We start from the raw sequence: 27,155 nt of genomic DNA, 5'->3' as shown, positions 1-27,155 counted from the left end.
AACACACTATATATTTATTTCCATAAGTAAACAGTATTTTTTGCTACATCATAAAATTCATAATAGCAAAATAATCTGAAACTGCAGAAATACTTTAGATGAGCATATTTTGACCTTGTCAATGGTAGGAAAAACGTGTGCCTGGTTTTATATGACCACTTAAAGTAGAACGGTTGCATTTGTGGAACATGTTTGCATAAGCGGTGAAAGGAATTTAGCGCTCTTCCACCTGTGGAGTTGCTGAAATACAATAAATAGGTTTGTTGGCTGAGATTCAGTTTTAATACGCAAAACACTTACCTTAGGCCTAATCTTTAAATTGCAATACATTCAGTTTTGTTTCTCTGCTTTATGTCAAATAACTCTATTAACTCAATTTCCTGAAGTATGAATCACATGTCTTAATGCACACAGATCATGTTTGCATTAATCAGGCTCAGATTTAGGGCTCTTATAATCGTACTTGCGGTTTCTGACGCTTATGTAAATATAAAAGTATAGAAACCGGGGCCCCTAGCTATTTGTACTAGCTAAATTGTGTAGTACTTTTGGAAATCTGGAAATAAATATGTTTTAGAACACACAGTTATGATGCCATTTTAATCAGCCACAATTATGGTATGGTTTTTGTTTTGGGAAAAAAAACAGTTCAAGCTTTATGGCCATGTCCCACATGCCCCTTTGCATCTGAAAGATACTGCTTGGAGTAAAGCAAGCAGGTTTAGCCAAATATCTATGGTCAAATTGGTGTCCTAAAACATCAAGCAGGTCAGTTTTAATAAGATATTTGTCTGCAACGTTATATGTGTAAAAAAAAAAGATAAAATATTCCCAAACAAAAATTGGTAAGAAGGTAACACCATTGTGCTCTTACTTAGAAAGTAGATGTGAAACACAACTAAACTGTCTGAAATCCTAGGGGAAAAAAATGACAGCTGAAATGAATTCCTGCAACTCAAGGTACTTAAAATATAAAATTTATTTCTCAAAAATAAATTAAGACATTATTACATCAAGGCAATAATCTCAAAACCAGTTGGAAAATAAAAAGGTCATCATTTGCGTCAGTACAAATAACCACATTCATTATTTACAAATACAACGTTAAAATTTCCCCTTTGAAGACACAATTATGTTGCCAGCAACAGCATTCCTCGCTTGCTGCTTGTCCAGTGGGCAACACTCCTTCCTTCAAGGTTCTTGCCCCTGAAACAAAATACTGTGATCAGAACCTCCCTTTAAACTTCTGCACTCAATTTACCATCTCTAAATCCATTTGTACCAAGATGTTACTTTTCATTATTAAGATTTGTCTTACAAATTCCAGAAAACTAGCGGCAGGTCTCCAGTCCACAGCTTCCTTCTCAAATTCTGCCCCCTACACTGAAGTTATTAATGGATTTTTCTTCACTGTTCTTGTAACTGAAGTGCATTTGCTTCCGAAATGAGCATAATTTACAAATTTTTCAGCACGTATTGAGTCCTAGCAGCTATGTAGGTAAATCCTAACTGGACTATTTTGAGAAGAAATCTTCATATACAAACCCCTGTAAAAATTTTGTACAGTTTAAAGGAGCACTGTCTTTTGAAATAACTCCTTTGTGTAAGGCTTCAGGTTTCACGTTGAACTGCATTGTTCTGTTTAAGCTCCTAACAACTGAAGTTTCTAACAATTCAGGAAGCGTTTGTAAAAACCCCATCAACAGTATCAAGAGGAAGAAAGCCTATGATTTCTACCAATACAAAGTGAGGAAAATCTTACACATATTAATGCAAGTATTCTGGGTTTTCTACAGCATACAGAAATAAATGCTGCCAAAAACAATAAGCTTGGTGTTGGTGTTTGGGATTTTTTGTTACTTTCTAGAGGTTTAGCTTTCCAATTGCTGCTTTAAAACAGGCTTATGTGCTGGACCTAATTATATAGAGCACAGGCATCTATAGGTAGCACATAAAAGCTTACAGATAATGAATGAAAGATTATTACAGTAACTAAGTTTTTTTACTATGCTTACTTTTACAAAAACATACTTTTTTTTCCTTTAAAAAAAAAAATCAATCTTTGTAAGCACGAATTTTTTTCTTACTTCATCTACCATTTTTAACAGTTTTTCATTTCTCATTTCAGTACGGAACTGTCGCCACAAAAGATTAATTTGCTGTAAGTCAGATCTGGGTTTGGGGGCATTTTTGGGTTTGGTTGTTTGGTTTTGGTTGTTTGGGGTTTGGTTTTGTTTTTAATAACGAAATTGCTTCAATTTCCCAGAATAATGAAAAAAACATTCTGAATGTTCAGTAGGATGTTTCCAGTTCCTTTATTCGTAATACTTAAAACTTTTAAGGGTAGCAGAGTGCTGTATTGTCAGAAGATCTTCACTGTAGATTAGAGCAGAATAAGAACAAAGAACAACTCAACTGAAAAATTTGTGCCCTGGTTATTTCATGAGTCCCAAAAGAGTAGAGTGGACCAGGACAGAAATCAACCCTAGCTGACATTTCCTTCTCTGAACTAATATTTTTCCTGTAATAAGCAAGAAAGGTAGTATATTAAGGTGAAAAGGTATGAGACAGTCTATACCCCCGGGGAAAACACACACACACACAAATACACTACCCTTTTTCCCCAGACAGATTAGTTAATCGAGTTTTTAGAACTAGGACAGAAATTTCCTGTGCAAGATTGATCAGTCAGTCTGCAATGTGTTACTAATGGAGAAAGTATTTTCTTAAATCATATTAATATACACAGTTTTTAAACAAAGACAAAACCATATCCTACTCTAAGTGGAGCCAGAACCCCTCTGCAATATATTTCTGCAATATATAATATGCAGAATGCTTCTGAAATTCAGTTTTACCAAACTATGACAAAAATAAACTTGAAAGGTCTATTTTCAAAGCCTTTCTTATATCATCTTGGGCCTCCCTCTATATGGTATTCCTTAGCAAAAATATCAACAAGACGGTATGTCTGGAACGGAAAGGTCTAGTCGGCAGTTCTACAGGGGCTAGCTAGGAAATCCTCCCCTTCAGAATCAACCCCAAAGTCTTAGAAAAAGTTGGAAATGCGTTAATGATACGTGTGAAGGGTAGCAGCAGGCACTGTCCTATTCTCAATTGTCATAAATAACCTTTAACAGAAATCAAGATGGAAAAGCAGACATTTCTTTAATTTGCAGTGGAAGAACCTTCACATTCAGCTGTGACACAGCCAAGCCCCCATGATCTAGAACACACATCAGATGCCTTTGGTGACTACACAGAAGGAAGACTTCGCTGATATCTTACCCTAGGGAAAGAAATAATACACAAATGCAGCATAATCAAAATGGCAAGAGCCATTTCAGTTTGGGGGTTTAAAATGGCTGGCAACCATTTTAATGAACTTACTTCTGCAGAAAGCTCGTTTATCTCAGACTGCATTTGTACTTGTAGTGACTGATTCGGGCCCCAAACCAAAGACTTGTATCATTCATAAAGCAAAAATAACTACTTTCTCTATTCTATCTGTATGCTCCCATTCACTATGCCAAAAAAAAAATATCCTTCTTCACGTCCCCGTTAGCACTCTAGACCTCAGTGCTCTTTTGACACAATTATTTTCACAAGATAGATACCTAAGTCATAAGAAGCTCTCATCATACAGCATATTGTTTAGTTTCATTTCAAGGAGGACCACGTCCATAGCCAGAACATCAGGTTATTAAAGATAATTAACATTCAAATTTCTCCACAAAGCAGGCAATTAAGAGTGTGCCATTAAATTTGTAAGTTTTAAATCATTAAACTGGTTTAACTTTAGGGGATTAAGATTCAGCAAACACCAGGATATACAATACAATCACTTGGGGAGAAGTAATGGCACTTATTCTAAAGAGACACTGTATCATTCCTTCCAGGCTGTTATGGTAATGGCATTAAAAATTGATAACGTGTTTTGTATCCAAGGAACATTTTACCTTTTCAAGAGCTTCTAAGCTCTGTTGTTTTCTTTCAATTTTTTTCTTCAGCTGATTTATTTCTTGATCTCTCTGGAGCAATTCAAACTCTTTTTCACGAAGCTCATCTTTAGAATGCTGGAGTTTCTTCTCTAAGCTCTCAATCTGAACAAAAAATGCAATTAAATCAGAACAGATATTTTACTGAAAACAAGACAAATTAAAATAAAAAACCCACCCCAAAACAAAATTCACAAATACTGTCAAGTATCACCTCTGACTTTGGATTCCTTTGTCACTTCTTTATTTTTATTTTGTCAATTTTTTCCTTTATTAAAAGAGCAGTTTGGGAGCTATATCATATCAAGCAAAAAACCCACATTTTAATTTTTATACTAGTATATCCCTACAAAATTGTTAGTTTTAATTGACCAGCGTTTTCGCTGGTACATTACTAAGGTAGTCCCTTCCCTCTCCTTACAATGAGGAACCAGTTTTACACTTCTAGATCAAACCTGGCCAGCTATTGTGTCGTAGGACCAGACTTTCTCATACAATTAGCTGCCCTTTGTTAGGTAAATGGGGTTTTTAGTTTAAGCAAGAATTACCTGTTTATTGCATTCCTTAATTTCTAACTCTGACTTCTCTAACTTGCACTCTAATCGAATTATTTGTTGTTCCATTTCTCCCTTATGTTCACGAACTGTCATATCCAACTGTGTAATCTAGAGGTTAAAAAAAAAAGGAAGAAAAGGAAATATTTTATTATGAACTAGTATGCAGATTTTAGGAAGTAATATTACAAAATATGACAGCAAAAGGAATGAAACAAATCCTTTGTAGTCTCAAGAATATTCTCTCAAGCAGTCAATATAAAAATGCAGCCTAGCTATCTCGTTTAAAAAATTGGGGCCAAACACAAAAAGAAAAGGGGAAAATTGGGAAAAAGTCCATAACTGAATATGTCTGGTCCTCAGATACACGGAATACAAACCTTGTTCTCATTTTAAATGGAATGTAACGGGTAGCTTAGTATCCTGATCCATCTTGTTTGAAAGCGCCATATTTTGCCAAAGCAAAAAAAAATTTAAAATGCTATTGCTTTGATGAATTCCCAGAGCAGCACACAGGGTACTGCAGCGAGGATATCTCGGAAGGTCTGGCCTCCTTACAGCATCAGTTCCTTGAACAGATTTTTATTTTTTTTTTAATCCCCCACCCCTCCTCTCTGCACCTCAAATATTCTTGATACAAAGGCTGGTAACTCCTGCAGGAAGAAGCTATTAGAAGGATAATTGTAGGTGACAGAAGAATGATTTTTCCATGATGGGTATTAAATCTTGAAGCCAGAACAAAAGACTAAAAATATTTCAAGTGAGCTACAGAAATTTATTCAAAGTTACTGTTTCATATTTAGAGGCTGCTTTAGAGCTAATCAAATATGCTCAAGTGCAAACAAGGAAAACCTATCATCTCCAAGCACACCTCAGTGCAGATCTTTCCTTGATTTTATCTAACATCAAGACGACAACAGTTGTCCTATAACTTTATCACTAAGGAAGAATTATAGTACGACAGGTTTGCACAAGGCTTCTGTTCTTTCAAAACACTCTGTAGTCCCTTTGGGGAGCACAGCTTGATTTTCCTGGTACCTTAAGGCTTCAGTAACATACAGCTGGTTTTGAGGTTGACACTGTGGCTACATTAACAGTACAGTTTGGAACAATACATGAAGGCAATTGAACCTAGTGGACTTTTTATAAGTTATCTACTACATAACAGGATAATTGTCAGTAACATACTTAAAGTGATCTGACCTGAGCTGCTCTTTGTTTCAGTTCCCAATTCCTTTCTTTCAATGCTTGGTCCATGTCAAGGAGTTCTTGGTTTTTCTCTTCAACTTCTCCCTTGCAATACCTGAAATTCTCATATGTTTAATTGCTTAATGCGCATTCAGTTGCTTAGCTTCAAGTATCCAGCTTGAAAGTCATGAGATCTGTTACTGGCTTAAAAATGTAAATCAACTACTTGATTGCAAGGAAACAAACCCCAATGGAAAAATTCTGTTAGCTATATTCCAGGTGGAAACTTCCCAGTAACTTCATTTTTCAAGTTATTTAACAGGTTATCAGGACAACATATTCTTAAGAAAGAATAGTACAGAAGAAAGTATCATTAATTTATTGCCAGAAAGGAAACTGGACAATTCCACTATAAAAGAAAGTAATTTCTCTTACAATTATTTCACACTTGGGAATTCTGTTTTAAAATCTGCTAAAATGATTTTCTAAATCCCAAAAAAAGAATTCAGCACCACTTTTAGAAATTTAAAGTGAGCTGAGGAGCTACTGTATCAAGTTATCTTACAGCCACAAACCACCTAAAAATTACAGAGAGCTGCTAAGAAGATAAAAAAGGCCATCCAAAGTACTTGCTATTGCCGAGGAAAAAACTAACATAACTAAGTTTTCATGATGAAAAAGATACCAGCTTACCTGAGCTTAGTTGTTAGATCCATAATAGCAACATGCTTCTCCTCCAGAGAGGACTGTGCATTCTGTAATGCATCTTGCAATTCCTGAAGCTGTGCTGAAGTGATTTTTAATTCCCCACGGGCATTCTGTAATGCAGATTCTAGTTCTACTATTTTCTGTAAGGCTTCCCTGTGGCAAGTCTCACTTTGAAGCAGCTTATCTTCTAAATCTTGCACTATTTTACACACACAACACAGAATACAAAATGCTTAATCATCAGTAAGTCAGGGTCTTTACGCAAAACCTCTGCCTACTGGCACTTAGGGTCATAATCCATTTTCAGTATCATTATTTTTAGAAAAATCTGGACAACCAGTGACTTCTGAAGTTATACAACAACCTTTTCACGACACCTAAGTCATTGCCAGTTTTATTCAGCTCAATCTATAATTGACTTGAAATATGAGGACGTATCTAAAACCATTTGGCCAAGGAGATAGTACAGAGGCAACATCCTAACGGCATACGTAGTGCTATGGAAAATGCAAGCTGAATTGCTAGTAAGCCTCTGGTTTTAAAGAATGGTAAAATTAAATGGAGAAGGAGGGATTGAAAAGTTTGTTATTTCCAGACTCTTTTGTGGAGTTTTCTTTTTAAAGAGCTCAATTTTTGTAAATAGCACATGCCTCTATTAAATCTTTTTTGATTACCACAATAAGAATCTGCATTACCAATTTACAGGGAAAACTACTTATTCATTTCACCTGGGGTAAAGGTACATTCCACAGAAGTGAGAATTTGCAAAGGTACATTAAAAAAAAGTCTGTGGGTTTTCTGAGGTTGGGGGGGCGGGTGTTGGGGTTTAAGTTTGGGTTTTTTTTTCTTTCTCTTAAAAACTATTAAATTACCAACACATTTCATAAAAGAGTGTAACCCTTCCACCACAATTATCATATTTTTACCCTCTTGTACTTGATTATAAAAAAACAGGGGAAAAAGGAAAAACATCTAATCTAATACATACAGAGAAACAGCATGAAAGGAAGCCTGAGAAACAAAATAGTGAGATTACCCTCATTTGCCTTTTCATTGAGCTCTGACCGTGCTTCTTCCAAAGTAATATCCAACTGATTTATCTGCATTGCTTTGTCTTCACCATCTCGTTTTAATTGCACTACTTCTTTTTCCCTACCAGTAAGTTCATTCTTGCACTGATCCATCTCTAGTTTAATTTGTCTAAATAGAAGAAGGAACCAGAACAAAATGAACCTTGTAATAACACACATGTCACTTTTATGTCCTTACATGCTCTAAGACAACAAGCATTTGTGAATAAAATAGGAATAAAAGTCATATTAAGTAGACTTTTCCCGCAATCAAAACCATATTTTTTAAGACTACCAATCCCTCCTAGAGTCTACTATCCAGAATTACAAGGAAATAGATATATTTATGAATTGAATTGCATTATGAAGCGCCATCTTAAGGCTAAAGAGGTTGCCAGGAAACATATTAATTCCATTGGAAGACTATTCCAGAAACTCATGCCTCTGCTAGTCAGAAACTTCTCTTCTGATTTGCAGTCTGTGCTCACATGGAGGCTGAATTGTATGACTACATAGCTGAATTCCATTTCGGACAGCAATCTTTCATGTTGATATGTCTTTCTGCAGAATATACCTCTCAGTTATTCTAAACCTACCTGATTGTACTATTAAGTTCATCCACCTTCTGTCTGTTTAAAACTGCTTCCTGAGCAGCTACGCGAAGTTTCTCCTCTACCTTTCTCAGCTCATCTTCTGCACGTGCTTTCTGCTTCTGAAGCTCTTGTTCCAAACTGGATACCTATTTAAAATGGTATTTTAAAAGTGTTGGTACTTTTACACTACCTACCAAAGAAATATACATCCTTGTCTTGCAACTCACATAGTGAGTTTTAACACAACTGATTTCTTTACAGTCTAAAATTTCATATAATTTAAGACTAGAACTTTGCAGTCGAAAGACAAATAGTTTCTAGTAAATGTAACAAGATTCAACTTTCTGCATTTCAATACACCTCTTCTTAATTGCAGTCTAGGGCTTGATTTTCCACGTACTTAGCCACTCTAATGCTAGCTAGAGTTTCTAATAGCACAGAACCCAGTTTAAGACCATAAAAAACCCCACTAAACGCTTTTAGATATATCTAAAATAACTATCAAAGAAACATTCAGATTTTAAAGGTATTACATAAACATATATAAAAGCATTTAATTATCTGTCTTTATGTAGACAGTTCTCGCCAGACTATACCTGTTTTTCAAGTTTAATTTGATTATCTTCCAGCTCCCCATTTCTAATAGTTTCTTGCTGTAACATTTGCTGCTGATGATGCAAAGTTTGTTGTAGAAGAATATTTTGTTCACTTGTGTCCTGAATATTCTGATCTTTTAGTTTTATTTCTTTCTGTAAATAACAAACCTGAAAACACATTTATTTTCCATTAGAATAAAACATTTTTATTTGCACTCGCATCAGCTATTTTCTTCATTCTTAATGAGCACAGAATCACACATGATTCAATGCGATTCATGATTATGAATGTGATTCAGTGTTTATGATTCAATAAAACTCTGGCTCTGAATTTAGTTGCATTAGAGTTTCAACAGTACATAACACATCTCAATTTGTCACTGAGTTGTGCTTTATGATGTGAGGGAAGAAGTAATTTATCAGCCCCAGTTTTTGACTTCTTGCTTTCTAAATATACCTAAACTGGTCAATATTTTAAAACATATGTAACAGATTTTTCATTTCTAAATTACTGAACTATTTTTCTGTCTGTCACTCTTCTTACTTTATTTCTCAAAAAGTCCTTGTTTTCCCCTTGAGATTTTGTTCTCAGTCCTCCCCCTTTTTTCTTCCTGCCTCTATGAAAACAGTCATTTCAATAAAAACCAGGAATTCTGAGTGCCTAAATTGTCACATGTTGGACTGATTTCTCAGTGATTAATGCCAAGAATTTTCTTAAAAAAAGGAACGGTTCTTTAAAAAGAATAATTTAAAATAAACCAACATCACTAACTGCTCACCCCAAAGCAGAAGTAGTGACTCTGTCACTTGCTTATGAAAACATTGGTTTAGGGGCCTGAAGTAAAAGTTTTCTTATGCCCAGGACTTCTTCCCTATTAAGACACTTGAAACCCAAATCAGTTAGGTGCACCTAAGTTTACATTGCAATAGCACACTCTCCATTTTTTTCCAAGATGATGGTTTCTTACACTGAATTCCGATTTTGTTACATCACTCAACAATTCATTTATCTCGGTATTTCTTTTCCCTAAGCTTATCCAGTGCTTCTTAGTTACGATTTTCCCCTTTATCCTCACAAAATGCATAGTCTCCCAGCTTACTTCACAGTTCCTGCTGCAAATATTTTGTCTATTTCACAGACAAACTTTTAGATTAAATCATTCCTAACAAGTGTTCTCTGCAATACAGAAGAATTGTTCAAACAAGATGTTACCTCTTCAGACTTTTTTTTGAGCTGATCTTCAAAGATCTCCTTATTTTCTTGTGACTGACTCAAATACAGTGCAACTTCTTCCTTACATACGTCTAGTGCTGACTCAAGTTGTCTCACCTAGGTAAACGTAACATTACTTAAAATTACATGACATGGTTTTTATCAACTCGTCTAAAAATAGTGTTAAAAACCATCTTTGTGTAAAATGTCTGAAAAGCTACATTTTTATCTAGAGAGTATTAAAACAGGCATGGAACATTATGATAAACTTAAAAACTGAAATAATATTCAGAAATAAAAATTATTTGTGACATTAAATTACAATACTTTAGACTCTACTAAAATCAGATGAGACTACCAGTTATGACAAGATATTCCAGTATTTGTCAGTAGCTAGAATTTAAAAACAAATATATGCCCAAAACCAAATCATGAATCTACCACATCTTATTACATATTAAATGTTACATAGAGTGTTGTATAAATAAATTTGGGACAACCATCATCTGTGAGTTGTGACAAGTCTTTTTCAAAAATAGCATTCAGATCTTAATACAGTTTCTCTCAGGAAGCTACTAAACAGCATTCTTTTTCCTTTTCTGCACTGAGAGAGAGTGCCCGAGTTCTACCGAAAGGGAAAGGAAAAGCTTTTAGCAATGTCAACACTGTTGATTTATTTTACCCTTTTACTATTTATCTGGATTTGAGTAATGTCTAACAAATATCTTATAACCTCAAACAGATAAAAATTACAATGATCAAACCCCCAGAGGTCTTAAGCCATAGTAATTAAACTTTTCTTAGCTGTTTTGTTTCAATGCTAAGACGACTTTGCTCATCAATGATAACTGTGCTGCATTTAGCTGCAGATTGGCTACTGCTTTCAATGCTACCAATTTTCTAAACCATGTTGGAGTTTGCACCCCTCTCCCCACCTGATTCAAGAGCTTTTTGAAGAGAAGTGTTCACAGGTCCTAATTTTAAATCACTGGAAAACATCCCAAGTACTACAAAGCCACGTGGACAGAAAACTGGTCCAACACAAGTCCAGAAAGAGCATGCTACCAGCTAAGTCCCAGTATCTTCTCCTGGTGATATCATGAAGATTTAATACTGTGTGAAACCCTACTGTGGTAAATCACCACATGGTAATGGTTTATTAAAACAATGTTGCAAGTGCTACATGGAAAATATCAGGCAAACACCAGGAGGAGGTACAGAGACCTAAAAACATGACCACTAATTATAATATCACATATGTCTAAAAAAAATATGTCATATCTAGAGCAAAAACCTACATAATATTATCTTTGTTAGTCAATGTTTTACTTTAAGAGTACAACAAGCACAAATCTGCCCTATTTGTAACTATGGCAATTTTGTAAAGCAATTATGCATTGCATAATCTCTTATTGCAAGTTTCACCACACTTTGTTTAATTAAAAACAAAACAAAAAAAACTACTTCAGTTTAATGACTTCTGAAATATTTATGTTGAAACAAATTCCTATAAAGCAGCCTTAATATAGTTTGTGTATAGAGGATAAAAGGAAATATATCATTAATGCAAACTTTAAAACTATTAATTGAAAATTACAAAGAGCTTACTAACTTTCATTCTTTCTTCTGTTAACTGACTTTTCAGCATCTTCAATCCTTGATCTTTCTTAACATGTTGATTTTCCATTTCCTGTTTATACACATTATTATTCAAGAGAATAAAATGTTAATATAGTAACAGTAATTTAACTAACAAATACTCATACTAAGAATCAGGGAAAAAAAATAGATCACTGTATTTAAAAAACGCATTTGCTTGCATACTCTATTTGTGTACATCATACTTTGAAGTTAATTTGGTTCCTGATAGGTGCCCCTTCATATTCTGCAGCACCAGCAGTAATCAAAAGGAATAAACATTGCCGTAATAGAGTATTCTTGGTTTTCCACCTAGTGCAGAATAGATGCAATTGTTCTTTATCCAGATCTCTTTCCTTTGATTAGAGTGAGAAGCCCAAGGGGCAAACCAGAGGCACAAACAGAATGCTGAGGCAGAAAATAATGAAAGGTCATTAAAATTTGTACAATTTATAGCAGCAGCAGCAGCTACACTAGATTACAATCACTAGATTCAGTCAATTACTCAGCAAGAATTAGAAGCAAAAACATAAGTATCATTTGTTTTCTCCAATTTTTCCATGTGTTCCATGGACGTATTTTTCATCACTAACGTGATGACTAGTAAGTCACTTGTTTGATTTGCATTTAAATAAAGCCAAGAGCCAACCTTACCTCTCTGCTTTCTATCAGCAGCCCATCCAACGATTCAATGTGATGCTGTTTATGTATAACATCTTGTTGCAAAATAGATATTATTTTCTCTTGTTCAACAAATTGTTGATGTTTCTTCTCTAGCTGTGTTTGAAGCTGTCCATAAGTAATTAATGATTTATTATTTTAATAAGCTTTTTCAGAGAATTTGTGCATCTAAATATGTCATTCAGTTCTATACACCCACCAGTTTAAGAATGAAAAATAAATACATTGCTGCCATCAGTAGTATTGCACAGTATTAAAAACATCAAGAAATCCCAAACCCTCAATATTTTAAAGCAACAGGAGAATCAAGAGAATGAGGGCAGGCAGAATGTAATTGCCTGTCATCAGCCAAGACAGTAAGACGTGCATATGTTCTTTAGTAAAAGATGACAAGCTTCTTTAACAGCTAGAAATAGCCACGGTTATACTTCTAATCACATGAAGCAACAGACTTCTCTGAAGACTGAAAAACCCTACTGACAGTTCTCCCTGAACACAGATGCTCAAGTGCCTCAGGATGGCAGCAGTTCAGCAAACAAGAGAATATTGTTAGAAGCTGTTGTGCTTTAACCCCAGGAGGCAAAAAAGCTATACTTTTTTGTGTGTGTGTGCTAGGTGTTTGAAGCCAAGAACAGTAATCTTTCCTAATCCCCTATTTCCCTCCAGTTGAGCAGAAAAGAGGATATGAATATCTCAGAGGGAAATCATGAGACTGTGTAGTATTAGATGGAAAATGAACTAAAATCAGAAAGTGTCAGAAGAAGATAATATAACTCTAATAGGACATCTTCCTCAGAACTCCTAAAAAGACGAAGAAATTAATGCAGGAGAAAAGTTACCGAGTATATCATTCACACATACCAGCACACAAAGAAGGTCTTACTTCTTCAATCTGTTTCTCCATCTCTTTGTGCTGCTCAAGGTGAACCAACTTTGCTTTTTCAAAAGCAGAAGTTATTTGTTCATGTTCTTTGCCGATAGTTGTTTCCAACTCATGAATGCGCCTGTTTTTTCCCTGGGAAACAGCAACAACAAAAAGGACTTAACAAAAATATTTAGTTAACAGTGTTTTGTTTGATGATTGCGTTCTTAGATTTCATAAGAGAACAACACAGACAATACTGAAGTTACAAAACACAGCATGTTTCATCTCACAGGACGCCACACCTATAATACAGGTACAGACCACCACTAAATGCAGCCACTACACAGAGGCAAGGTGTCTGCCGAGGTGGACTACTGGCACAGACTATAGCAACTAGAGCAAGGAACTTCTGACAAAGACAAAAAGAAACCTTATGTTCACATGGATAGATGGAATCTTTAAATTACAGGCTTCCATTTGAAAGGGACCACAAATATCTTCCTTTTCTAGCAACATTAGACCCCTTCCCAAAACTAAAAAAGTTTGTATAACAATATCCAGAGTGGAATTTACAGTGCTCCAAGTGTTAGATCACCTTCTTCACTTATTACCGTTTAGAAGACTTTTTTATTCACAGATCTACATGTATTTCTTAAAAATACACAGTTTAAGAGCAACAACAAAATCAAGAAACAGGGAAGTGAAGTGATTTGTCCCACGTCCCAGTTAACATTCGGAATCCACCTCTGTTACCTCTTACCCTAATAATTTCGTATGGAAGACCACTTTAGAACTTCAGAAAAAGAAATAGAGAACAGTGCCAACACAGTACATTCTGACCTATCCATCCTATACACCAAACCAATCACGTACATGCTATTCTAGTAGTAGTTTTATTCTACTGGGGGAAGGGTAATTTTACTAAGTGGGTGTTGAAAAGAGATTCAGGGAGCGAGCACAAAGAATGGAAAGTCTTAACTCTGACAAAGACCAAAAGAAATTTTTCGTAGTGAGGAAAACAATTATGATCTCGCTGAAACCAATGGCAATGCTACTATTGTTTGCAGTAGGACCAAATCTTCACATATCATCACAAGGAAAAAGTAACATCTCCATTAATAACTTACCATGTTTAAAAGCAAAGAAAAAAGGATGTTTTATTTGAAGCAAGATTATTCAGTTTTTAAAAACTGCACAGATCATTTAGCAGATCTGAAAGTCTATCCATCTTGAGTACATGGAATAATACAGTTCTAACTTAAACATTAATCTCCGTTTATGTCATTTTACATAAACATAGTTTCTCACTGAGAACATTTTACCATGAGTTCCTCTTCCAATTCAGTATTTCTTGTTGCAGCAGCAGAATAAGCAATAGTCTTTTCTTCCAGCTGTTTCTCAAGTGCAGAAAGTTGAGAAGATTTCTTTGTTATCTGAAATTAAATATGGCTCAAAACAGAATGAAGACAACTCTTTTGGGTTTATTCAAGTATTTGTATATACTTTCTTACCACCGATTCCATTTTAGCTACTACTATTTCTTAGTATTTTTAGTGACTTGTTTATTTTTGTATGATCTATTAAACTTCATTACTACAGAGAAGAACTCAGGACAATTTACCTCAAATTTATCCAACTGATAATTATCAGTGCCACATGAGTGAATTAGCTATTACAGATTTATAACACTTAAGGCCATTATGAGGAAATACTGCAAATCCCATTATGCTGGAATTCTAAAAACACATTAGCATTTTAACTACCTCAACCAGAGAAGAGCTAGCTGAAGCTTCATTTCTTTCTTTTGTGACTCTCTGGTAACGACATTAATCTCTGGCACCTGTACTAATATTTCATGAGATTTCATGAGGAAAAATACAACTGTTCCTTCAACATTGATTTCTTAAGATTACACATTAATTCAGCCATACCAAAGCAACAAGACTGTGCGCATTTTCTACATAACAAATAAAAATAGTAGTATTAGTAGTTAGTGGGCTTTACATCAGCTTTAAAATAAGATTTCTGACAATTAACAAATTAAGGCTGCTATCTTTAAAGTTTTTCTGCTTGCTCAGAAGTTTATTTCCAATTTTTCTTCAATAAGCCAGATCTTACAATTAACATGGCAATCGCAGTTTTTCCACAACTATTGTCTTAACTATCTTTGATTACTGAACTAAACAAAAAGTGACGTGTTTTTTCAGTGCTGCTGAAAACTTACTTCTCTCTCTAAGCTACTAGTTTTTGAAGCCTTCTTCAGTAGGTCTTCCTGTATGATTTGAAAATGGCTGGCCCTCTGAGCCATGCTGGTCTTCAAAGAAGAATTCTCATCATCTGCTTTTGTTAGTTTAGCATGTAACTCTTCTACCTCTTTCTGGAATCTTCGCCTCTCCTTTTCAAATTCCTTGCTGATGAGTTCCAACTGTTGACATTTTCTCCTCTCTCAAAGCAGAAAAAATAAATTTAAGATTAGTTTATAAAAGAACACATAAACCAGCACTCAGCAAATAATCATACAAACCAGAGAGGAGAAATATGATTTAATAACAGCATATTGAACTAACACATATAGTGTTCAGAGGCTGTTTATTTTTCCCCTGTAAGGTAACTGAAAGCTGTGACTCATTAAAAAATAAAACAAAAAAACCCACAAAACAAACAAAAAACTGAAGATTATATAGGTGCCCTGAAGTAATTCCATGGAGCAGTCCTAATAGTAATCAGAGAAGCAATTGCAGAAATTCTGCAACAGCAGGATACAGAGAACAGAATCAAAGAAAATATGGAGACATTAGCATAACCTGCATAAAGGAAAAATACATGGTTCTATTTCAACACAACTCGCAGCTTGGATATTCCTGAACAAGTAACTTAACTAGCAAAAGAAAAAACACTGTGCCTGGAGAACATGACGATGTTCCCTGTTCAACCAAACTGTATCTGTCCTCTCACAGAGATATATTAAAACAAAAAAAAAAAAAACCAACCCACTATAAAAACTAAACCCCAACAAAAGACTTCTGTGCTGTGGATTAATCAGACAGAGCTGAACAGCTATTTTGGTAAGCTTACCTTCTTGACTTCTGATCAATTTGACAGGCTCTGTTTCCAGGCCACATAACCTGCTATTTCCTTGGCCTTCATTATCATTAGAAAGATGCTCAGCTCCATTACAGATAGTTAAGTTTGCATGAGGCTTTTGAATTTCTGCTTCTTTCATTGCCAGTTTAACACTACTATTAAGGAGGAGACAATTATTTAATATTCTTCATACATGCTAGTTCTAATACCACCTTATTATCTGCCAATTCTTGCCATAATTCAGTAAGCAGAAAGTTATACCTTAGGTCTGCAGTCAAAGGTTTATTTGATTCACAACAAGATTCAGAGAGAGCTTCTTTTGTTGAGGAACTGAATAGCTGGTGTTTCAAGTGGTGCCATTTAAACTAAAAGTTAAGGGAAAACCAAGATCAATGCAAAAATCGACTTTTTATTGCTTCACAGCATGATTAATTCATGCGTTACAGTAGCTTATAAATTTTAAGATACATATGCCAGGATGTAGGAAGTTTGGATAAAAGAATAACTTCAAAGGTCAAGTTAAGTGTGTGCTTGCAGAGCACTGCCTGTTTGTCTCACATTAGTAGACATTAGAGGCATTAAGGGTCTCCAAAACTGAGACCATTCCTTTAGATACGTTTGTACACGTACTGAAGCATGAACATTTTTGCTGTGAAAAATTAAGTAAATGGTGATGCTATCAGTAATTCCACAGTTTGAACTTCTCACATCATGCTTCCTTTCAGATTTCGATGACTGCATTTAGTGCCATTTTTTCCTCAAGGTACAGAAGGTTTTTGAATATTCTATTAAATTACTGGAATAATCCTGATTTTTTCCAGAAAACGTAAATGTATTTTCCAAAAAGGCCCTAAACCAATTTTCAAGGCTCTTCCAAATAAATATCTATGGTCACAACAGCCCAGAACATAATTTTTTATACAAAATTACTATATTATCTTCAGCAGAGGTCACTTTGCCAGTTCCAAAATCATGTAGAAAGCATACTTCTGATTTTCATTACAGCTACTCACATTTATACTTCAAAAATAAAGATGGCTGATGCAATCTGTACTCCTGACCTCCTTTGTCTCTCTAGCCCACCCTGACTTCCCAAACAGTTCCTCCAGTAACCCCAGTCAGTTCACAACTCTGGGTTTTTTACATGACTCTTCAAGTCACTCAGTTTAGTGATAAACTTCACTGGTACAAGCTTCAGGCTCATAAGCCAGGGTTCATCCCAGTGAAACAGAAGTTCATCTGCAGTCATGAAAGGTGTGCCTTCTCTTTCCCAGCAACGAAAAGCTCCTACAAACATCTGTCCTGCTCTAATTTCTCATTGCTGAGGCTGACACATCGACTCTGGCCGTGTGACACAACGTGTCTACCATATGGGAAACGTCTTACTGTTCTACAGAGAACCACCTCAGCATCATATAACAGGACATCATCATGTTTTAGAGATTACTCCTACATCTGAAGAATCAATACATAGAGCAGAGCAACGGAAAGTCTAATTTTAAATGCTTGCTGATTAATCAATTCCAAAGCACCTATTCCTTGTTCTTGAATGAGAAGACAAAAGTAAAGTATTTAAATTAAGAAAACATTTCATCCATGCATCTTGAAAACTAAAGATATTTTACTCAGATTATTTCTTGAGAACGTCACAGGATTTCCGTGCCACGTCAGATACAGATTGTATTATGTGTCTTAAACAATTGTAAGGATGTATCAGTTACTGTACCTCTTCAGATGTACTTAGAGACAACTGGAAAATAATGGTTTCTAATATGTGGAGCTCTTCCCTTGATTCCTCAATTTCTTGATGGCATAATTTCAAGCGGTTATGTTGCTGTGCGTTAAGTGCTCTCAGCTCTGCGTTTTCACTTATTAGAGCATTTTTCTCTTTAAGTACTATTTTTTTGTCACTAAGTTCACTCTCAAGCTCAATGATCTTCTGATCAGACTGAGTCAGCATTGATAACATTTTGGTGTTCTTTGCCTCCAGAGTCTTAATTTCTTCTTTTGCACTACGATTCTCTTCCTTTAACTGCCTGAAAAGGTATATCCATTTAAAAGAACGCAGAGAGGCAGACTAAGATTTTCATTATTAAAAGTACTAGAACACACCGTAACTATACTCTTTTACTAGTTCCCTCCCTTTCAAAATCTAGGATTAGCTCTATACAAAGGATAGAAGTTTTCACTGCTTTGCTAAGCTTTCTTTGTTCCTAAGGACCAAGATGCAAACACCTATTAGGAAGCAAAAGGAGAGAATAAACTACTACTCATTCTTCATTAAGCACTATCAGGAGAGTCACTGTAGGAAACAGATCTAGATGGCTTTAACAGTGCTGAAGCCAGGGAAATTTAAGAACAAGATAAAATAACTATATACCTAAAATGACAATGGATGAAGATAACGTACTAAGACTGAGCTAGTTGAACATTCTGCTACTAACAAGAGAAGGAAGGGTCCTATTTCTTCTCTCCCCTCATATCTGACTGTATAGTGAACAAATTGTATATTTAGCCCATCACAAATTATTCACTTTTTAAAGTACCGTTTGATTTAGCAAAACTCGGCAAAGCTAAATCCTTATGAATGCCAAACCCAGTGCAAGCTAGCAGAGAAAAGAGGGCAGTCTGGAAGACAGACCCCCACCAGCAGCACAGAGCTATTAAACAGGGTCAAGCTAGCATAAGGGTGCTCACACGCTGCCCTGCCCTTGCCAAAATGGCCTAAAGAACAATTGTTAAGACAGGAACATGGGGGTGGACAGCGCATGCAAATGGGATACCCAAAACTGTCCAGGTGTTTTTCCAAACCTAATAATGCTAAAGACAACCAGCTGATGGTTGTCTTCCCTCATTAAAGTAAGGAGGAAATTACCAAAAGAATTCTGAAACAATGGGCGTTTTGCTTGAAAAGAAACATACGAGAATTTTTTAACAGTGGGAACAGACCTTGGAGTGGGAACAGAGCAGCAGTCAAAACCTGGTTTGACACTTCCAAAAGTAGCAGTTAGCAACACAGCCCTGAGCGCAGCCTCCCCGTCGGATGCCAAGAGTATCCTTCATTATAGCCAGGGACATACAATACTGTGTGCAACAAGCAGGGACTCCCACCTGGTGGGGTAAGTGAACTCATAGGGGCTTCCTCATTAGCATGTACCTCAGCAGACTGCAGGCAGCAGAACAGGTACACATAAAGCCAGAGTACCCATATTGCCTGGTTTCAGCTGGGAGAGAGTTAATTTTCTTCCCAGTAGCTGGTACAGTGCTGTGTTTTGGACTTAGTATGAAAATAATGTTGGTAACACACTGATGTTTTAGTTGTTGCTAAGCAGTGCTTACACCAGTCAAGGATTCTTCAGCTTCCCATGCTCTGCCAAGTGCACAAGGAACTGGGAGGTGGGCACAGCTGGGACAGCTTGCCCACACTGGCCAAAGGGATATTCCACAGCATATGATGTCATGCTCAGCATATAAACTGAGCAGAGCTGGCTGGGGTGCAGCAATTGCTGTGGGTGGGCAGGCTGGACATCGGTCAGTGGGTGATGAGCAATTGTATCATGAATCACTTGCTTTGTATATTATTACTACTACTACTAGTAGTGCTGTTTTACTTCAATTATTAAACTATTCTTACCTCAACCCATTAGTTTTCTCATTTTCACTCTTCTGATTCTCTCCCCCATCCCCCCAGGGTGAGAGTGAGTGAGTGGCTGCGTGGGGCTTAGTTGCCAGCTGGGGTTAAACCTCAACACCACATCTCCCACAGAAGCAGCGTGCAAGCAAGGGAACCCCTGCTCCCAGAAGGCTTGGTGGGGTGTTACTTGTTACTGTGAACATGTGGCAGCATGTGGGATTAGAACTTTTAAGGATTAGTTTTAGAAAAGATTTCATAAATTTGTACGCGCATGCTAACTTCTTTTTACCTGTTTAATGTTATGGTTTGTCTGTTGTACTGCTGATACTGATGCTAAGTGTTCACTGATGCTGGTACTGATTTGAACTACACGAATTGAGCAGCACGATCACAGTGACAGTTGTAACGTGCAATTTCTTCTCAAGTAACTGTACAGAAATTTTTAAAAGCCTTTGCGTTACCTTACTTGCTCTTCTAGGATGTCTAGATCCTTTCTGTAGCTGACACACTTTTCACTCAACTTCTCTTTTTCTTTTTCACAATTAATTAAACGTTTTCCCACGACTACTTCTTCAGCTTTAACCTTAAAAAGACATTTTTTTTCGTTACTGTGCAACAATAATCTAAGCTTCCATGGCTAACAGGCTATTTAAAAAGAATACTGTAAAAGAATACTGTAAACACTGTGCTGTTTCTTTGTTTTTTTATTTCTGTCTGGTAAGCCTGTAGATAATTCTATTGCTCACTGTTGTGAAGAAAAGGAGGGGGGCAAAGAAGTTTTCTTTTTTCCTGTCATTTGGGAAAAAAGTTTAATGTTATTTTTGTTTAATATTTTAGGGCATATTTGTGGTTGGCAATCTTCTTTCACAGGGAAAGAAGTCTAATCAAATAAAAGCGCTCTCTAAAAGCTAACTGTCTCCGGCCTGTATTTTTTCTTCCCACAAGGCAGGAAGCATTAACAATTTTGACCACTGGAACTTTGGGAGATGACTTCATTTCCATCTTAGCCCTTCCCTAGCTCATGTTTCATTTAACAGGTAATACAGATGGAGTCAAAAGAGTTCTTTGTAAAAGAAGGATCATATACTTTTAAAACCTAAAATTCCCAGCTGGCAAGCAAGAGAAGAAACAGCAGCAGTATTAGGATACCTCAAAGATGCAGACTATCCAGACTGTGCAAAGACAGTTTAAAACTGGATAACTGAAGTTATCACTAAACAGTTGCTTGCCCTGTATCCCACCTCTCAAGAATTTGCCAACAACATGCAGAAACAGCTGACCCACTGGTGAACCCATTGCTGTTTACTGCCCAGCTTACTGGAAGAAGCAAAATCCTAATAGGGCAAAAACAAGTGAAGAAAGAACTTTTACCTTTTCTATTTTTCCAATTATTTTCTCTTTATACTTTTTGAAAGCTCTTGTCAGCTCCTCTGCGTTCAACAAAGCTTCATTTCTTTGCTGTTCTGCTCTGCAAAGAAGCATACCAATTTTGAAAATGGCAAATTTCGGTCATTATGTAACTATCTCCTCCAGTTACTATAAGCAACTACTAAATTAACTGCTCCAAGTCACTTCCTTTCTTCTTCCAACTTTCCAAGCCCTAGACATAAAAAAGCTTCACATGAGGCATAAATTAATTTTAAATATCATTTTTGCATATTTACATAATCAAAATTCCAATAAGACTAAGAATGTAAAAAGAATTACTTTTGATTCCACTTCAAAGAGAGTTTTATTCAAATCATCCTCCTGTCCCCATCAGTAAAAGGGACTGGGATAGCGTGCATGGTAAGGAAGCAGAAGATAGCAGTGCTCCTTAAAATTCGAACTGCTAGAAAAGATTTTTATACTGAAAGGAGCTCTCGTGATGGAATTATGGTGAGACTGAGAGGAACTGATCAAAGGATAAATTATCTGGGGGATACTGGAGAGATGCCATCAATAATAGTAAAGGAAGCTGAGACTTGGATGATACCAGGTGAGCAACTGCTCAAAGAAGCAACCCAGACTGCCTACTATTTTGCTCTATTACTCCGTGCCCCTGCCCCTTTCTTACTATCCCCTGTCATTACTCACTAGGGAAGAAGTTGGAACAGTAACCTTGGGAGAGCTTAGGTACGCAGTCTGTTCAGAACACCCAACACAGGCATACAAGTTACTGCTGCTCAATAACATTTGTTTCTCTTCCGCTAAGAGAACCGTGGGGACGGGGCAAGTGCCTCACCTAAGTACAGCCTACCCTCAGCTCGGTGTTTCTCAGTCGGAGGACCACTGCCCATTTGGAGATGGCAAAAGTATTCAGAGAGAAGGGGATAAAGGGATTTCAGAATTACAAACCAAACAGTATTAGTCTAAAGCACTTCAGTTTGCTTGGCCAAAGAATAGATTATAGTTGTAATTACTGATTAAAAGCAAACTAATAATTTGTTAATACTAACTATAACATGGTATGTTGCCTTTAACACCTGGCAGAAACTCAGTTTTTCTAAAGTACCAAAATATTCACATTTACAACTAGTAACTAAGTACAGCTAGTTTCAGCCCCACATGCTCTGAAAGAACAGTGAACATAAATCAACACATTTCTTCACCAGCTGTGCAAGCCCCACAGTATTTCCATTTGCCTAGCTATGGGAAGGGTAGAAGTAATTTCATGGGTAGACAGGCAAGCAAAACAAGGGTTTTGCATTCAAAACGCTCAATAAATTCTTTCCCAAGTGATTAATTCAGTTAATTTTTGCCCCAGGTAATGCAGTTAAATGAACTGGGCAAGTAGGAATCTTTATTTATTCCTCTCATTTCTTTAAAAGTACATCTTGGAGGCAATAGGATTGTATATGGTAATTTCCAACAGTCAAATCACCTAACCATCCCAGCAGCCACACAACCACTAGGCAAAAAGAGGCAATAGGAAAGGGAAAGGGGGATTGGGATGGAATTATAACACCCTTTTCAGTGGTACCATATAGCAGGTAAGATTGAGGACAACATGAAAATGTTCTCTCAATTAAGTTGTGCTTCTATCATTTTCCTCACACCAACCCCAAAAAAATACAGCACTTGGTACTGAGCATACACTGTAGGTTCTTGCAAGACAAAGTCAAAGATATATTCTGGATGTATTTCAACTCTCCACTGCAGTACATCTGTTCTGAAGGGCAAAACCAGGTGATAAACTGTTTATTAATGTACAATATCAGCCTGCAACTACCAGCAAATGTCAAGATTTTTAAAAATGCCTATTTAAATAAGTAACTTCACACAGAATTTCCCCCTTTTAAAAAAAAAATCATAGTCATAAAGCAGAGAAATAATTTGCTTCCAGAAAGTAAACATCTACCAATGGAAATAACCACTTACACACTATTCTTCTGTATTCCATTTATCAAAATTACTTAGATACCTCTTTCCTTGCTTGCTTCGTTCAATTAACTCCATTTTCAGATTTTTATAGTCCTTTTTGTATCTTTGCAACATCTTTTCTCTTTCCATTCCTGTTTTCCGGCTTTGATCTAGTTTATCTTCTGTACCTCTAGCATATAAACAAAGCATAATTTTAAAATACTTTTTTGTAAAGAAACTATATTTTTGTTGTTCTTTTCTGCATGTAATGCTTGAGAACTGCTAGTCAAACATGCTGCAACTCTCAAAACCGGGTTTGGAACACCCACAATCTCCAGGCTCCTCAGGAGCATGACGGCTGTCTGGAGCAGTGTCCCAACCTCATCAAGAGGCATCGGGTGTCATGACTGCCAAGGACCCAGACGGCTGACTTTGTGTCATGAGATCTGAACACAGAAATCACCGTTTTTCTGGCAATAGGTATCACCGGTCAGGATACACACGTGGGAAACAACACTAAAATATAAATTAAATATAAGTATTCTTACTTGTTTTGCAAAGACAGAGTATTGAGGTATTAATTGAATATTATATAGCATGAGGTGGCAAGATAAACTGACAGCTAGGTATGTCTTCCTGACAGCCTCTGGATACTGTTTACATCAGCTTTATTTGGCCTGACTAATATATTAATGAAAATGAAATCATTTACACAACATGCTACATAATCATGTTTGAAAATATGTATGCTTGTTTACTACAAAAGCTAGGCAGCCATGTAGCACACAACCACTCTAGTCAGTTACAAGGGCACATTCATGTTTAGCATACATTATAGACCAGTTTCTTTTACCACCCTTTTTTTTTCCCCCCTCCATTTCCTGAAGTACATTCCCCATACATGAGACACCAGTACAAAATAAAACACCTCCTCCTATACATGGATCCAAAATGAAAGTTTCAAGCCCCAGATTGTGTGACCCACACAGTACCAGTAATTTTCATCCCGAAAAAGAGACTGGACTAGCAAGGAGACCACAATAGAACGTTGATTTAAAAGTACACTTATTACCTCAGAATTTTAGCTTGAGCCGAAACTTCTGCTTCCAAGTTTACAATCTGTTCTTTTAACTTTGAAATGCTGACTAAATGGGTACCTAAAGTCGATTCAAGGTAAGAAATCTGAAATACAAACGTATTTGGGGTTTCATTAACACTTGTGTATATACCTTTGGGTGAATAAGTAGATTCTTACGCATCTGAATGACACAGTGCACTTAACCTTACTGTAGAAGATGCTTGTTCATCTACACAAACTGACCTCCAGTTTTCTCCTCATTTATTTTCCTTCCATCTCCCTAGCAACACTTCAGTGTGGCACGCCATCTGGCAGAGTGATTTCTTTATATGCTGATCTCATCTCTCACTTTTCCCCAGAAGTTTATACTCCATTAATTGTTCTTTCTATGTCAAACAGTCAAACATTTTGTATTTCTACTTATCTGTACTATCTTGGAGATAGCATTTCTCACACAAAAAGCATTAAGCATAACTATGTTTTATTAATGTTGCATGTAAACCAAATACAAAAATATAGTTGTCCTGAAAAAAAACTATATATACAAGCATACATTAAATCAGTCATGATTTATTAGGTATGATATTTCACTCATTCTCTACAAATACCTGAAAGGACGTTGTAGCAAGGTAGGTGTTTGTCTCTTCTCCCAAGTCACTAGTGATAGGACAAGAGGAAATGGCCTCAAGCTGCGTCAGGGGATGTTTAGATTGGATATTAGGAAAATGTCGTTACTGAAAGAGCAGTCAGGCCCTGGCACAGGCTGCCCAGAGGGGTGGGGGAGTCACCATCCCTGGGGGTGTTCAAAAACCATGTAGACGTTGCACTTCAGGGCATGGTTTAGGAGGCCTGGGAGTGTTGGGTTGACAGTTGGACTTGATGATCCTGGAGGTCTTTTCCAACCTTAATGGTTCTCTGATTCCTTCTAACTCACCTACACTTTTTCTAAATAGCAATATCAATCCAACCTGAAATGTCAACATTTTTCATTTCCTAGGCAAATGACTACTGTGCCATTATTATTCACATTAAGATTAATGTAGCTCAGACACAGGAACATACAATACTAAGTACATTACTGAACTATTTTCTTACATAACGTATTCTTTATTCTGTGACTTACTGGCTTTAGATTAAACTTTGGGACATGAATAGACAGAATTAATAATTAATATATTTGTTTTCTCATGGAGAAATAGATTCCAAACTATTCTGTTCCAAGATTAACACCGAATATCAGGAAAAAATAGAATATTAAACTTTAAATATTAAAATCAGATTAAGACAAAAAAATGTAGTACGTTCTGCTTGGAATTACAGGCTCAAACGACATGGTCACTGGGGCGGTTTTGAGGTTTAAGGGTTTTTTTGAGATGAATACATTGAAGATACATACTCTTGTTTTTGACTGCATCAATTCCAAGTTCATTGTTTCCACTCTGTTCTTTAGGTAGTGATTCTGAGAAGCCAAAGATGCATTTTGCTCGCAAAGGGCATCCAGCTTCTCCTTAAGACGTTCATTTTCTTCCACAGTTTTATCAGATGCTGTGGATATCGAATAAGTCTAGACATAAAGAAGGGGATTTTAATATATATTTTTATATGTATATACACATACACTTAGATATGCATAAGTGAGCAATATGTACATCAATGGAAAATCTGCAGAACGAATGAATTTAAATCGTATTATCTTTGAGAGTGCTCCATTGATATAATTGCCCAATGCTAGAGTATACCAGCTTCAAGCCCTGGAAGCAAAGGAAATATTCATAAACATAGCAAAGAATAGAAAAGTAATAGAAGTAAGTAATGAAGTGCAATACTTACTTCAGATTTTCTTTGCAAATCGTGGCAAAATGTTTTACCAGCATTCTTCTTGCAGTTGGAAAAGCCTTGGTAGTTGCAATTAGGCTGAACAAGGTCCTTCAGAGTGAGGTCTACAGCCTCATCAAAGCAGTGGCCATAATGTTTGCTTGTACTAGTGCTAGGAGGGAGAGTAAAAAGTTGCTACACCAATTCTTCTTTATTATCATTAAACGGCTCATAGAGAGTATGCAAAAGAAAAACACAAAAGGAGCTACTCGCAATAATCAGTTACACTGAATAAGACAGACTTCGACTACAAGAGATAGACTGGTCTTATTCCCAAACACACCCATACCTGGAAAGCTCTTCCTCTACAGTCTGTAGGTTTCTTTCAGTTCTCCTCAGCCGATTCTGTAACGACTGTAAGTCTGCAAGCAGGCCTTCACCAGCAGCACTTTTAGAGCGGGTCCACATGCTATACTCCATTAGTACCCCATATATGGCTAAGATAAGAGTTAATGTTAAAACGCTTTTAAATGCTTGCAAAGGTACTTTTAAAGGTACTGAAATAAGGCACATAGAAAAAGGGGGGGGGGAGGTAGAAAAAGAGGAGGAAGGAAATACTGAACTTCCAAATATAAGCATGGATTTGGCCACCCCGAGGACCCCGAACGAGGGAGCCCCGGCTCGCCGAGAGCTGCCGGCATCGGGGCGCTCGCCTACCTCGGTGCTTCCCGACCAGCGGCCCGAGGCCGCCCGCCCCGACGGGAAGAGACCAGAGGAGAGGGGCTATCCCCTCACAGCTCCGCGGGGATCCGTGTTGGTGACAGCGGCGCTCGGAGCCCGCGGCCCTTCCCCTCCACAGGAGCCCCCGCGGCCCTTCCCCTCCACAGGAGCCCCCGCGGCCCTTCCCCTCCACAGGAGCCCCCGCGGCCCTTCCCCTCCACAGGAGCTCCCGCGGCCCTTCCCCTCCACAGGAGCCCCCGCGGCCCTTCCCCTCCACAGGAGCCCTCACCGCTCTTCTCAGCCGCTCTCAGCCCCGCTCAAAATGCGCGGGCCTCCAGCTCAAAGCCCCGCCTCCCCTGCCAGGCCCCGCAGCGCATG

General features: G+C 36.9%; 1 protein-coding gene across 5 annotated transcripts; it reads right to left on the bottom strand.

Moving 5' to 3' along the window:
• Positions 1 to 961: 961 nt before the first annotated feature.
• On the bottom strand, positions 962 to 27,138 carry CCDC18 (coiled-coil domain containing 18). Of its 5 annotated transcripts, none has more exons than XR_012661302.1 (24): positions 26,407 to 26,777; positions 26,073 to 26,229; positions 25,639 to 25,806; positions 24,237 to 24,346; positions 23,226 to 23,354; positions 21,194 to 21,290; positions 20,284 to 20,405; positions 17,915 to 18,224; positions 16,450 to 16,553; positions 16,180 to 16,343; positions 15,329 to 15,549; positions 14,427 to 14,537; positions 13,123 to 13,254; positions 12,213 to 12,347; positions 11,533 to 11,610; positions 9,921 to 10,037; positions 8,708 to 8,875; positions 8,115 to 8,257; positions 7,485 to 7,648; positions 6,434 to 6,558; positions 5,756 to 5,855; positions 4,547 to 4,663; positions 3,960 to 4,103; positions 962 to 1,206 (listed from the first exon to the last, which is right to left on the bottom strand). XR_012661302.1 is itself a non-coding variant. In XM_075098139.1 (24 exons), the coding sequence occupies exons 1-24, from the start codon at positions 26,694 to 26,696 to the stop codon at positions 1,192 to 1,194; spliced, it is 3,510 nt and encodes a 1,169-aa protein (XP_074954240.1). In that variant the 5' UTR covers positions 26,697 to 26,777; the 3' UTR covers positions 962 to 1,191. The 5 variants fall into 5 exon arrangements, 4 of the variants coding, with proteins under 4 accessions (XP_074954240.1, XP_074954241.1, XP_074954242.1 ...); XM_075098139.1 differs by having other exon boundaries at positions 6,434 to 6,647; XM_075098140.1 differs by lacking the exon at positions 962 to 1,206 and adding an exon at positions 27,067 to 27,138 and having other exon boundaries at positions 3,828 to 4,103; positions 6,434 to 6,647; positions 26,407 to 26,554.
• Between the last annotated feature and the right edge of the window lie 17 nt (positions 27,139 to 27,155).

This window comes from Phalacrocorax aristotelis, chromosome 6 (assembly GCF_949628215.1).
Source record: "Phalacrocorax aristotelis chromosome 6, bGulAri2.1, whole genome shotgun sequence".
NCBI lineage: Eukaryota > Metazoa > Chordata > Aves > Suliformes > Phalacrocoracidae > Phalacrocorax > Phalacrocorax aristotelis.
This window is presented reverse-complemented; position numbering and strand designations above follow the sequence as displayed.